This window comes from Salvelinus fontinalis, chromosome 1 (genome assembly GCF_029448725.1).
Source record: "Salvelinus fontinalis isolate EN_2023a chromosome 1, ASM2944872v1, whole genome shotgun sequence".
NCBI lineage: Eukaryota > Metazoa > Chordata > Actinopteri > Salmoniformes > Salmonidae > Salvelinus > Salvelinus fontinalis.
In genome coordinates, this window is record NC_074665.1 from 70,596,670 (window position 1) to 70,611,791 (window position 15,122).

The 15,122-nt window shown below is 40.2% G+C and overlaps 1 protein-coding gene across 1 annotated transcript; it reads left to right on the forward strand.

Moving 5' to 3' along the window:
• The first annotated feature begins 1,402 nt into the window (after positions 1 to 1,402).
• chmp6b (charged multivesicular body protein 6b) lies at positions 1,403 to 14,876 on the forward strand. Its single transcript, XM_055931747.1, has 8 exons — positions 1,403 to 1,709; positions 3,217 to 3,326; positions 7,796 to 7,883; positions 8,163 to 8,249; positions 11,082 to 11,147; positions 11,246 to 11,326; positions 12,982 to 13,066; positions 13,222 to 14,876. The coding sequence occupies exons 1-8, from the start codon at positions 1,647 to 1,649 to the stop codon at positions 13,263 to 13,265; spliced, it is 624 nt and encodes a 207-aa protein (XP_055787722.1). The 5' UTR covers positions 1,403 to 1,646; the 3' UTR covers positions 13,266 to 14,876.
• The last annotated feature ends 246 nt before the right edge of the window (positions 14,877 to 15,122 follow it).

The following is a 15,122-nucleotide window of genomic DNA, read 5'->3' on the forward strand; positions in this document are numbered from 1 at the left end:
GATGTTGGTTAGAACTGCCTTGCCCTATAAAAAACACTCATAAAATTTGAGTTTGCTATTCATAAGAAGCATTACCTGATGTGAATCATGCCTCAAACAAAAGAGAGCTCAGAAGACTGCCGATTTTAAGAATTGTTGACTTGCATGAAGCTGGAAAGCGTTACGAAAGTATCTCTAAAAGCCTTAATGTTCATCAGTTCACGGTAAGACAAGTTGTCTATAAATGGCGACAGTTTAGCACTGATGCTACTCTGCCTAGGAGTGGTCATCCTGCAAAGATGACTGCAAGAGCACAGCGCAGAAGAATCATAGAATGTCAGCTAAAGACTTACAGAAATCTCTGGAACATGCTAACATCTCTGTTGATGAGTCTACCATATGTAAAATACTAAACAAGAATGTTGTTCATGTGGGGACACCACGGAAGAAGCCATTGCTGTCCAAAAAAAACAATTTCTGCATGTCTGAAGTTTGCAAAAGTGCCCCTTGATGTTCCACAGCACTACTGGCAAAATATTCTGTGGACAGATGAAGCTACAGTTGAGTTGTTTGGAACAACACTGTGTGGAGGGGAAAAAGGTACAGCACACCAACATCAAAACCTCATCCCAACTGTAAATGATTGTGGAGGAAGCATCATGGTTTGGGGGAGTTTTGCTGCCTCAGTGCCTGGACAGCTTGCTATCATCGACGGAAAAATGAATTCCCAAGTTTATCAAGACATTTTGAGGGAGAACGTTAGGCTATCTGTCCGCCAGTTGAAGCTCAACAGAAGTTGGATGATGCAACAGGACAATAACCCAAAACGCAGAAGTAAATCAACAACAGATGAAAATATGCCTTCTGGAGTGGCCCAGTCAGAGTCCTGACTTCAACCCGATTGAGATGCTGTGGCATGACCTCGAGAGCAGTTCACACCAGACATCCAAAGAATATTGCTGAACTGAAACAGTTTTGTAAAGAGGAATGGTCCAAAATTCCTCCTGACCGTTGTGCAGGTCTGATCCGCAACTACAGAAAATGTTTGGTTGAGGTTATTGTTGCCAATGGAGGGTCAACCAGTTATTAAATCCAAGGGTTCACATACTTTTCCCACCCTGCACTGTGAATGTTTACACGGTGTTTTCAATAAAGACATGCGCATGTAGACTTGTTTGTGTGTTATTAGTTTAAGCAGACTGTGTCTATTGTTGTGACCTAGATGAAGATCAGATCAAATTTTATGACCAATTTATGCAGAGATCCAGGTATTTCCAAAGGGTTCACATACTTTTTCTTGCCACAGTAGGTAGGCTGTGACTGGCCTCACACTCCAGTACAGTAGGTGGCGGTGTATGCACCATAAAAGTTGGATGCGATCCGCCAACCCAATCACAAAAGAGGAACAAGGAGGCGCAGGACAGACTTGCCCAAACGAGAAAATCCTACTATTTCAATTGTCCATACCTAATTGCCGTACTTCCTGACTTTAGGGGTGTGGTTTTTAGAATTAGCCTCGCTGAAATAAACTAGCAAAGTAATAAGATATCTAGCCAGTCGACCGATCTACAAACTAATTGTAGGCTTACGCAATGTTCTTCTGAGAAATAGACTTGTTTACAAGTCGACTCTTTAGTTGCACAGAGTGGCGGGGATGCGGAATCAAAATGGGAAACGTTTTCGGCAGAAAGAGACGCACGCGAGTCACAGAGCAGGACAGAGCCGTTTTGGTGAGTAGCCTATCGTTACTGTAGCTAGCTAGCCTTAGCCAACTATTTAGCAAGTCAGCCTGCTAACATAGTTACTATAGTTAACTACAAACATGTTCCAGTTGGCTCTCTACCCACACTACCCAGTTAGATAGGGAATCGTTTTAGAATGTTAGCTCTGCAAAGTACACTACATGACAAAAAGTATGTGGACACCTGCTCCTCGAACATCTCACTCAAATCATGGGCATTAATATGGCGTTTGTCCCCTCCTTTGCTGCTATAAAAGCCTCCACTTTTCTGGGAAGGTGTTCCATTAGATGTTGGAACATTGCTGCAGGGACTTGGTTCCATTCAGCCACAAGAGTATTAGTGAGGTCGGGCACTGATGTTGGCTTATTAGGCCTGGCTCGGAGTCAGCATTTCAATTAATCCCAAAGGTGTTCGATGGGGTTGAGGTCAGGGCTCTGTGCAGGCCAGTCAAGTTTTTTTCACACCGATCTCGACAAACCATTTTTGTATCCTTCTAACCCCCCCCCCCCCCCCCTTAAAATAGTTAGATGCACTATTGTAAAGTGGTTGTTCCACTGGATATCATAAGGTGAATGCACCAATTTGTAAGTCGCTCTGGATAAGAGCGTCTGCTAAATGACTTAAATGTAATGTAAATGTAAATGTATGGACCTCGCTTTGTGCACGGGGGCATTGTCATGCTGAAAAAGGAAAGGGCCTTCCCCAAACTACCGAATCATCTAAAATGTCATTGTATGCTGTAGTGTTAAAAAGTCCCTTCACTGGACCTAAGGACAACCATGAAAAACAGCTCCTCCAAACTTTACAGTTGGCCTATGCATTCAGGCAAGTAGCGTTCTCCTGTATTAGACTGCAGAATTACATATTGAGCATATTTAACACTGGTGTATCGTGCTACTCAAATGACACCCACATGTCAATATGCACAGTAGGCTGGATAGTGCGGTCATTTCCCACAGTCAAAGTCCTGCAATAAGAACTACGATGCTAATATTTGTTTAAACTCTATACTCATTGACATCCACAGAACATTACTGTAGACTGTTACCCCATTTTCATTGATCCACAATCCATAGGTAAGGCTGTACAGTGAACTAGAAGTATGCCCCCAAATGCAATGATGAAGTTTAATACATCCACAGTGCAATTTCAACTGATAAAAAAAATGTGAATTTAACATTGTCTTTTGTTGAATTTCAAACATCCCAACCTTCAGTGGTATTTCATCCAGATATAGCATTCCACTAATTGTATGCGTTTGCATCATATTCAATGTGACTTATTTTGAAGGCAAACCACTGATAGCACTATTGTTACTCACACTGTTGTTTAAGACAGACTGGTAGGTTAGGGGCAGTCTGACAACCCATACTAACCAGGCTAACACAATTCAATTGACTGTACTGGCAAGCTAGACAGCAAACTGAAGCGATTTAGCGTTGTTGGAATACCACTCATTTCAATCACATTAAAATGTCTGTCTTCTCCATTCCAGCAACTGAAACAGCAGAGAGATAAGTTGAAGCAGTACCAAAAGAGAATCACTCTGCAGCTGGAAAAAGAGAGGAATCTGGCCAAGCAGCTGCTGAAAGATGGCAAGAAAGAGTAAGGACCTTCTCTCACCATAAATAAGACATATGCCTAAAGTAAATGTCGCTTTAAAGCGCTTGAGATTGAAAGCTATCATGATCATACATGCATACATAGATACATACATGCATACAGTTGAAGTCGGAAGTTTACATACACCTTAGCCAAATACATTTAAACTCAGTTTAAATTCCTGACTTGTAATCCTAGTAAAAATTCCCTGTCTTAGGTCAGTTAGGATCACCACTTTATTTTAAGAATGTGAAATGTCAGAATAATAGTAGCGTGAATGATTTATTTCAGCTTTTATTTCTCATCACATTTGCAGTGGGTCAGAAGTTGCCTTTAAATTGTTTAATAACTTGGGTCAAACGTTTTGGGTAGGCTTCCACAAGCTTCCCACAATAAGTTGGGTGAATATTGGCCCATTCCTCCTGACAGAGCTGGTGTAACTGAGTCAGGTTTGTAGACCTCCTTGCTGGCACACGCTTTTTCACTTTTGCCCATACCTTTTCTATAGGATTGAGGTCAGGGCTTTGTGATGGCCACTCCAATACCTTAACTTTGTTGTCCTTGAGCCATTTTGCCACAACTTTGGAAGTATGCTTTGGGTCATTGTCCATTTGGAAGACCCATTTGCGACCACTCTTTAACTTTCTGACTGATGTCTTGAGATATTGCTTCAATATATCCACAGAATTTTCCTCCCTCATGAAGCCATCTATTTTGTGAAGTGCACCAGTCCCTCCTGCAGCAAAGCACCCCCACAACATGATGCTGCCACCCCCGTGCTTCACAGTTGGGATGGTGTTCTTCGGCTTGCAAGCCTCCCCTTTTTCCTTCGAACATAACGATGGTCATTATGACCAAACAGTTCTATTTTTGTTTCCTTAGACCAGAGGACATTTTTCCCAAAATTACGATCTTTGTCCCCATGTGCAGTTGCAAACCGTAGTCTGGCTTTTTTATGGTGGTTTTGGAGCAGTGGCTTCTTCCATGCTGAGCAAACTTTCAAGTTATGTCGATATAAGACTCGTTTTACTGTGGATATAGATACTTTTGTACCTGTTTCCTCCAGCATCTTCACAAGATCCTTTGCTGTTCTGGGATTGATGTGCACTTTTCGCACCAAAGTATGTTCATGTCTAGGAGACAGAACGCGTCTCCTTCCTGAGCGGTATGACGGCTGTGTGGACCCATGGTGTTTATACTTGCGTACTATTGTTTGTACAGATGAACGTGGTACCTTCAGGCATTTGGAAATTGCTCCCAAGGATGAACCAGACTTGTGGAGGTCTACAATTTTTTTCCTGGGGTCATGGCTGATTTCTTTTGATTTTCCCATGATGTCAAGCAAAGAGGCACTGAGTTTGAAAGTAGGCCTTGAAATGCATCTACAGGTACACCTCCAACTGACTCAAATGATGTCAATTAGCCTATCAGAAGCTTCTAAAGCCATGACATAATTTCTGAAATGTTCCATGCTGTTTAAAAGCACAGTCAACTTAGGGTATGTGAACTTCTGACACACTGGAATTGTGATAGTGAAATAATTTGTCTGTTAACAATTTTGGGAAACATTACTTGTGTCATGCACAAAGTAGATGTCCTAACCAACTTGCCAAAACTATAGTTTGTTAACAAGAAATTTGTGAAGTGGTTGAAAAACGAGTTTTAATGACTCCAACCTCAGTGTATGTAAACTTCAACTGTACCTACATAACCATTCAAAAGTTTGGGGTCACTTGGAAATGTCCTTGTTTTTTTAAAGAAAAGCAAAAAATCCATTAACATAAAATTGATCAGAAATACAGTGTAGACATTGTTAATGTTTTAAATGACTATTGTAGCTGGGAACATCTGATTTAATGGAATATCTACATAGGCGTACAGAGGCCCATTATCAGCAACCATCACTCCTGTGTTCCAATGGCATGTTGTGTTAGCTAATCCAAGTTTAAAATCCAATTTTTAATGAATATGAATAAATGAATAATTGAGCATTAGAAAACCCTTTTGCAATTATTTTAGCACAGCTGGAAATTGTTGTACTGATTTAAAGAAGCAATAAACCTGTCCTTCTTTAGACTAGTTGAGTATCTGGAACATCAGAATTTGTGGGTTCGATTAAAGGCTCAAAACTCGTCAGTCTATTCTTGTTCTGAGAAATGAAGGCTTTTCCATGCGAGGAATTGCCAAGAAACGGAAATTAACGTACAACACTGTAATACTCCCTTCATTGAACAGAGCAAACTGTGTCTAACCAGATATGAAAGAGTGGGAGGCCCCAGTGCACAACTGAGCAAGAGGAAAAGTACATTAGTGTCTAGTTTGAGAAACAGACGCCTCACAAGTCCTCAACTGGCAGCTTCATTAAATGGTACCCGTAAAACACCAGTCTTAACTAGAGGTTGACCGACTATGATTTTTCAACGCCGATACCGATTATTATTGGAGGACCCAAAAAAGAAGCCGATACCGATTAATCGGCGAATTTATTTTATCTTTCTTTTTTTTTCTTTTAATATATATTTGTAATGAAAATTACAACAATACTCAATGAACACTTATTTTAACTTAATATAATACATAAAATCTCTTTAGTCTCATAAGTATTGAAACATGCTCAATTTGGTTTAAATAATGCAAAAACAGTGTTGGAGAAAAGTGAAAGTGCAGTGTGCCATGTAAAAAATAAAATAAAAAAGCTAACATTTGAAAGTTGGTGGTTCAATATTCCCAGTTTTTCAATATTCCCAATTATGAAGTTTTAGGTTGTAGTTAATATCGGAATTATGACGCGTCGACTATTTCTCTCTATACCATTTATATTTCATATACCTTTGACTATTGGATGTTGTAATAGGTACTTTAGTATTGCCAGCCTAATCTCGGGAGTTGATAGGCTTGAAGTCATAAACAGCGCTATGCTAAGCATTGCTTAGAGCTGCTGGCAAACGCAGTAAAGTTTGAATGAATGCTTATGAGCCTGCTGCCGCCTACCACCGCTCAGTCAGACTGCTCTATCAAATTATAGACTTAATTGTAATATAATAAACTCAGCAAGACTAGCAGTTGGTCATTAATATGGTAAAATCTGGAAACTATAATTTCGAGAAAAAAACATTTATTCTTTCTCTTTCAGTGAAATCTGGAACTGTTCCATATTTAACCGAACGGGTGGCAACCCTAAGTCTAAATATTGCTGTTACATTGCACAACCTTCAATGTTATGTCATAATTATGTACAATTCTGGCAAATTAGTTTGCAAAGAGCCAGGCGGCCCAAACTGTTGCATATACCTTGACTCTGCGTGCAATGAATGCAAGAGAAGTGACACAATTTCCCTAGTTAATATTGCCAGCTGACATATTTATTTGTACTTAATATGCAGGTTTAAAAAATATATACTTCTGTGTATTGATTTTAAGAAGGGCATTGATGTTAATGGTTAGGTACATTAGTGCAAAAATGCAAAAAATATTATTATTTTTTTGCGAATGCGCTTTCGTTAAATCTTCCCCCGTTTGGCGAAGTAGGCTGTGATTCGATGATAAATGAACAGGCACCGCATTGATTATATGCATGTTGAACAAGGTAGTTAACCTAGTAATATCATCAACCATGTGTAGTTAACTAGTGAATATTTGAATATTTTTTTTATAAGATAAGTTTAATGCTAGCTAGCCACTTACCTTGGCTCCTTGCTGCACTAGTGTAACAGGTGGTCAGCATGCCTCAGTTTCCTTGTGGAATGCAATGTAATCGGCCATAATCAGGTTTATGAAAACTTGAAATCGTCCGATTAATCGGTCGACCTCTAGTTTCATTGTCAACAGTGAAGAGGGGACTCGGGGATGCTGGCCTTCTAAGCAGTGTTCCTCTGTCCAGTATCTGTGTTCTTTTGCCCATCTTAACCTTTTCTTTTTATTGGCCAGTCTGAGAGATGGCTTTTTCTTTGCAACTTTTTCTTTGCAACTGCCTAGAAGGCCAGCATCCCGGAGTCACCTCTTTACTGTTGAATGTTGAGACTAATGTTTTGTGCAAAGCTGTCAAGGTAAAGGGTGGCTACTTTGAAGAATCTCAAATATACAATATATTTTCATTAAACACTTTTTTTTTTGGTTACTACGTGATTCCATATGTGTTATTTCATAGTTTTGATGTCTTCGCTATTATTCTACAATGTAGAAAATAGTAAAAATAAAGAAAAACCCTTGAATGAGCCCCGTGTGGCTCAGTTGGTAGAGCATGGCCCTTGCAACGCCAGGGTTGTGGGTTCGATTCCCACGGGGGGCCAGTACAAAAAAAAAGGTAAATGTATGTACTTGTATGTCGCTCTGGATGAGAGCGTCTGCTAAATGACTTAAATGTATGAGAAGTGTGTCCAAACTTTTGACTGGTGTACTGTGTATGTATGTTATTTCCAATTTAGGATATTGTATTGCATTTTCTAACCTTTCTGTATTTTGTTTTCAAACAGGAAGGCCCTCCTCTTGCTCAAAAAGAAGAGATACCAGGACCAGCTCCTAGACAAGACGGAAAACCAGATTAGCAACCTGGAGCGCATGGTAAATAGTTTAAACATTTTTCAAACATTCACTCTCACACCACCAGGAATAGTATAACATGGTAATTTATTCATTACTGTAATAAGGGATGTATTGCATCGTAGCAAAAAAACCAATGTTTTGCAACAGAAAATGTTCACTCTAAACAGAAAATGCTTTGCAACAAAACCAAACGTTTTTTTAGATACGTCCCTCTGTTTCGTTCTGTTTGCTTCCATTTGGTTCCTAGTGAATACCCACCTGTACTCAACTAATGCTTTCAAATCTTGTTTTCTTTAGTGTCAAGACATTGAGTTTGCCCAGATTGAGATGAAAGTCATTGAAGGCCTTAAAGTTGGAAACGATTGCCTGAAGTCATTGCATGAGGTATGTGAAGATTTCGGAGATCTCAGTATGATCCCCATCCCCATGATCCCCAATGATCCCCATCTATCTTCAGAGCTTGTGCTGCTAGGCGACCTAAATTGGAACATGCTTAACACCCCAGCCATCCTACAATCTAAGCTTGATGCCCTCAATCTCACACAAATTATCAATGAACCTACCAGGCATCACCCCAATTCCGTAAACACGGGTACCCTCATAGACATCATCCTAACCAACTTGCCCTCCAAATACACCTCTGCTGTTTTCAACCAAGATCTCAGCGATCACTGCCTCATTGCCTGTATCCGTAATGGGTCAGCGATCAAACGACCTCCACTCATCACTGTCAAACGCTCCCTGAAACACTTCAGCGAGCAGGCCTTTCTAATCGACCTGGCCGAGGTATCCTGGAAGGATATTGATCTCATCCCGTCAGTAGAGGATGCCTGGATATTTTTTTTAAATGCCTCACCATCTTGAATAAGCATGCCCCATTCAAGAAATTTAGAACCAGGAACAGATATAGCCCTTGGTTCTCTCCTGACCTGACTGCCCTTAACCAACAGAAAAACATCCTATGGCGTTCTGCATTAGCATCGAACAGCCCCCGTGATATGCAACTTTTCAGGGAAGCTAGAAACCAGTATACACAGGCAGTTAGAAAAGCCAAGGCTAGCTTTTTCAAGCAGAAATTTGCCCGCCTGTCCAGCATCACTACTCTGGACGGCTCTGACTTAGAATATGTGGACAACTACAAATACCTAGGTGTCTGGTTAGACTGTAAACTCTCCTTCCAGACTCACACCAAGCATCTCCAATCCAAAGTTAAATCTAGAATCGGCTTCCTATTCCGCAACAAAGCATCCTTCACTCATGCTGCCAAACATACCCTTGTAAAACTGACCATCCTACCAATCCTCGACTTCGGTGATGTCATTTACAAAATAGCCTCCAAAACCCTACTCAATAAATTGGATGCAGTCTATCACAGTGCCATCCGTTTTGTCACCAAAGCCCAAATACTACCCACCACTGCGACCTGTACGCTCTCGTTGGCTGGCCCTCGCTTCACACTCGTCGCCAAACCCACTGGCTCCAGGTCATCTACAAGACCCTGCTAGGTAAAGTCCCCCCTTATCTCAGCTCGCTGGTCACCATAGCAACGCCCACCCGTAGCACGCGCTCCAGCAGGTATATCTCTCTGGTCACCCCCAAAACCAATTCTTCCTTTGGCCGCCTCTCCTTCCAGTTCTCTGCTGCCAATGACTGGAACGAACTACAAAAATCTCTGAAACTGGAAACACTTATCTCCCTCACTAGCTTTAAGCACCAGCTGTCAGAGCAGCTCATAGATTACTGCACCTGTACATAGCCCATCTATAATTTAGCCCAAACAACTACCTCTTTACCTACTGTATTTATTTATTTTGCTCCTTTGCACCCCATTATTTCTATCTCTACTTTGCACCTTCTTCCACTGCAAACCAACCATTCCAGTGTTATTTTTTTTACTTGCTATATTGTATTTACTTCGCCACCATGGCATTTTTATATATATTTTTTATTTATATATATATCTTGTTTGCCTTCACCTCCCTTATCTCACCTCACTTGCTCATATTGTATATAGACTTATTTTCACTGTATTATTGACTGTATGTTTGTTTTACTCCATGTGTAACTATGTGTTGTTGTATGTGTCGAACTGCTTTGCTTTATCTTGGCCAGGTCGCAACTGTAAATGAGAACGTGTTCTCAATTTGCCTACCTGGTTAAATAAAGGTTAAATAAAAATAAATAAAAAATAAATGTTCTCTATGCAACTTCCCTATGACATAGATGGGTAGCATACAGTATGTGTTTTTCCATAAGCCATCAGTAAGAAAAATAGGTTGCTTAGGGAGTTTCACATATGGATTTCGGTACCCCCGTTCGGTTTCTTGGAGCGTTTGTGAGAGTTCTACAGAATAAGTTTAGCTTTCACAACACCTGAAAATAACCGTTTCAGGATGCGACGTGTCAGACACACCTTCTACATGACGTTAGCGAGCTAGCTTGCTTGTAACGGGCACAAAGTTTCACTTGAATTGCGCTACCGACTCTTAATACCTGGTACTCCTGTCCTGGATGTTGGACCTGCTACTCGTGCATTGTTAGTTTCAGCCAGGGTTAGTTTCAGCCAGGGTTAGTTTCAGCCAGGGTTAGTTTCAGCCAGGGTTAGTTTCAGCCAGGGTTAGTTTCAGCCAGGGTTAGTTTCAGCCAGGGTTAGTTTCAGCCAGGGTTAGTTTCAGCCAGGGTTAGTTTCAGCCAGGGTTAGTTTCAGCCAGGGTTAGTTTCAGCCAGGGTTAGTTTCAGCCAGGGTTAGTTTCAGCCAGGGTTAGTTTCAGCCACGGTTAGTTTCAGCCACGGTTAGTTTCAGCCAGGGTTAGTTTCAGCCAGGGTTAGTTTCAGCCAGGGTTAGTTTCAGCCAGGGTTAGTTTCAGCCACGGTTAGTTTCAGCCACGGTTAGTTTCAGCCAGGGTTAGTTTCAGCCAGGGTTAGTTTCAGCCAGGGTTAGTTTCAGCCAGGGTTAGTTTCAGCCAGGGTTAGTTTCAGCCAGGGTTAGTTTCAGCCAGGGTTAGTTTCAGCCAGGGTTAGTTTCAGCCAGGGTTTGTTAGCAGTAAAGTGTGGATCAGGCTACTAAATGCTCCAGAATCCGCATCATACAGGGGATATGTGAAAGCGCCCTTAGTTACCTTCATTGCATCTGCAGTCCAAATAGCATTCCACATGAATAATCCATGGATAAAACATTGGCTTCCCTGTACTTACTGTTTTGTTCTTTCGTATTAGGCGATGTCCATCGAGGATGTGGAGAGAATTATGGATGAGACCCAAGAAGCCATTGAATACCAGAGGGTAAGGTCCCCACTGTTTCTTTTTACAGAGGCGTTACTATCTTACTGAAATTACTGTATTTTGTTGATATTTATTTGTATCTTTTGATCTATCTTCAGGAAATAGATGAGATGCTGGCAGGTTCCCTGACACAGGAGGATGAAGATGCTATACTGGCTGAACTGGAGGCCATCACTCAGGTCAGTCTGAATTACTCAACAACAACACTGGCTGGCAAGGCAGAAACCATCTCATCATGAGACTGTCAACCTGGACAGTATCTCTCTATCAATAGAATGTTCTATTTCATACAAATTAGAGGTCGACCGATTATGATTTTTCAACGCCGATACCGATTTTTTTGGAGGACCAAAAAAGTTGATACCGATTAATCGGCCGGCTATTTTTTTTAAATTATTATTATTTTTGGTAATAATGACAATTACAACAATACTGAATGAACACTTATTTTAACTTAATATAATATATCAATACAATCAATTTAGCCTCAAATAAATAATGAAACATGTTCAATTTGGTTTAAATAATGCAAAAACTAAGTGTTGGAGAAGAAAGTAAAAGTGCAATATGTGCCATGTAAAAAAGCTAACGTTTAAGTTCCTTGCTCAGAACATGAGAACATATGAAAGCTGGTGGTTCCTTTTAACATGAGTCTTCAATATTCCCAGGTAAGAAGTTTTAGGTTGTAGTTATTATAGGACTTTCTCTCTATAAGATTTGTATTTCATATACCTTTGACTATTGGATGTTCTAGACTTAATTATACCAAATCATAGACTTAATTATAACATAATAACACACAGATACGAGCCCTAGGTTATTAATATGGTCGAATCCGGAAACTATCATCTCGAAAGCAAAAGGTTTATTCTTTCAGTGAAATATGGAACCGTTCCGTATTTTATCTAACGGGTGGCATCCATCAGTCTAAATATTCCTGTTACATTGCACAACCTTCAATGTTATGTCATATTTACGTAAAATTCTGGCAAATTAGTTCGCAATGAGCCAGGCGGCCCAAACTGTTGCATATACCCTGACTCTGCGTGCAATGAACGCAATAGAAGTGACACAATTTCCCTAGTTAATATTGCCTGCTAACCTGGATTTCTTTTAGCTAAATATGCAGGTTTAAAAATGTATACTTCTGTGTATTGATTTTAAGAAAGGCATTGATGTTTCTGGTTAGGTACACGTTGGTGCAACGACAGTCCTTTTTCGTGAATGCGCACTGCATCGATTATATGCAACACAGGACACGCTAGATAAACTAGTAATATCACCAACCATGTGTAGTTATAACTAGTGATTATGATTGATTGTTTTTTATAAGATAAGTTTAATGCTAGCTAGCAACTTACCTAGGCTTCTTACTGCATTCGTAACAGGCGTCTCCTCGTGAGGCAGGTGGTTAGAGCGTTGGACTAGTTAACCGTAATGTTGCAAGATTGAATCCCTGAGCTGACAAGGTAAAAATCTGTCGTTCTGCCACTGAAAAAGGCAGTTAACCCACTGTTCCTAGGCCGTCATTGAAAATAAGAATGTGTTCTTAACTGACTTGCCTAGTTAAATAAAGGTGTAAAAGAATATATATATATATTTTTTAATCGGCAAAATCGACGTCCAAAATTACCGATTTCCGATTGTTATGAAAACTTGAAATCGGCCCTAATTAATCGGTCATTCCGATTAATCGGTCGACCTCTAATACACATGGAAGGTTCTATTTTGTAGACGAGCAGAGAAATATACGTTCTAAAGTCCCTCCCACATTTCTTCATCTTGCTCTTATTATTCCTTTCTCTAAAACCTTGATTTGTTTTTGTATGTTTAGGGAGACCTTGACCTACCAGAGGTACCTGATGAGTCCCTGCCTGAAGTCCCAGAGGCAGCTGAGGAAGAACCAGAGCCGGGTCAAGGTTAGACTCCTCAGATATGTCAACATGCTGAATTACAATGAGGGTTAATGTTCAGCAGATTTGGTTTCATATTTAGGTTGAATACTTCACCAGTTGTAATAGACTACGTGATAACTAGGAGTCATTTTGAGTCTGTCTGGTTGTCTTTATTTCAGAGAGACCGCGGAAGAAGCATGAACGGAAGATGTTGGCTGTCTAGAAACATGTTTGTTTGCCAGGGGACTTGGTACGCCGGCCACTATATCCCCCTAGTAGGGGTCTCATGCCCCAACCACCAGAAACACAGCCACAGAAAGATTATCTTCACTCACTGGAAGCAGAAGCATCTCTTCCGGTCCCTCACCGTCAAGACTGATGCTCCTGGTGCCCTGCTAATCCTTGGCCTTGTGAGTCCGACTATGGCTCTATAGGGCTCCTCTGGACTCAACAACCCTATCACTCCAACCATGGACATGGACCTTATTTTTCAGATCATTGCTTGCAGGTTCTTTCCTATTCTTTTTTTATGTTTAGGGCCTATTTTGATTGTGCCTATTGCTTAAGTCCCTTGACAGGTGTGTTTTTTTATCTTCTGTGAACAAAATTGTGATTAACGGACAAATGAATGCATGTCACTTTATTTATTTCCCTTCAACCTTTTGTGACTTAGTCTTATTATCTGACCACAGAACATATTATCTTTGGGAGGAATAGCCTACATTCATCTTTCAAAGTCATAACTATTGGGACTATTTTCAGACACCTGACCTGTTTAGATGTGAAATCTTAGTTAAAAATGCCTTGATTCCTGCCAAACTGTCAGGAATGCATTTGACTTTGGCTTTGATTTCAACTTGTTGATTTGGGGACAGAATCCTTATAACGGCACTGACCTATTTGCTAAAGCAGCCATTTAATGTTTTTTATCTTTCTTCCTCGCTGTCAAACTGTTTAACTAATCTAAAGCTACAGTTCCTTTTGGCTTTTGAATGAGTTTAGTGTCATTGGTGAAAGGAAGGGCTAATCGTATATTGTCAGTGGGCTTACTTACCTCTGTACCTCACAGACAACACCAGACAACACTGGTGTTATTATTGGATGCCTAGATTTGACTATGATTTCAGTCAAAGACATCCTCGCAGAGCCTGACATCCAAGCTATCTATCCAGTGAGTATTATGATATTAGGTCTGTCTTACAATGAAGTGTGATATTAGGTTGCTAACTGCCTGGGTCTGTAATATTTTACTGGCATATCATATAATGATTATCTCAGAGCAAATTATTTCTTTATCTGAAATGGAGGGCCTACATATAAAAGATAAGCATTACCAACATATTTACATTTTACATTTAAGTCATTTAGCAGACGCTCTTATCCAGAGGGACTTTGATGTAATATGTATGTGGACTATCAGACCAGATATGTATTGTATAAAAAATATTACTGTTCTCTAATCTGTAGTGTCTCTCTGAGACACTCTTGATAATAACTGGAGACCATTTGGCAGTTATATCATATTGACAAACCTGTGGCGTGTCTATACGAAATCTCTTATTCTGTAACAATACAAGCATTTTTAAAGGTAGTGTTTGGCCAGTCTGGTTTTACTCGGTATGTTATATAAACAACCACTAGAGGGCAGCAAATAGCAGTATTTTTCTTGTTCATAATCGGTACCTTGGTTAGTGAATGTATTGTGTGGATTGGGATTGTGTGTTTATAATGTGTGCTGATTGTGTGGGATTGTGTGGATTGTGTCTCATGTTTTTATTATGTGTGCTGTGCATGTATATGGGACAGTAACTAAACTCAGCAAAAAAGAAATGTCCTCTCACTGTAAACTGAGTTTATTTTCAGAAAACTTAACATGTGTAAATAGTTGTATGAACATCAGATTCAACAACAAAGAAACTGAACAAGTTACACAGACATGTTACTAACAGAAATTGAATAATGTGTCCCTGAACAAAGGGGGGTCAAACGTAACAGTCAGTATCTGGTGTGGCCACCAGCTGCATTAAGTACTGCAGTGCATCTCCTCCTCATGGACTGCACCAGATTTGCCAGTTCTTGC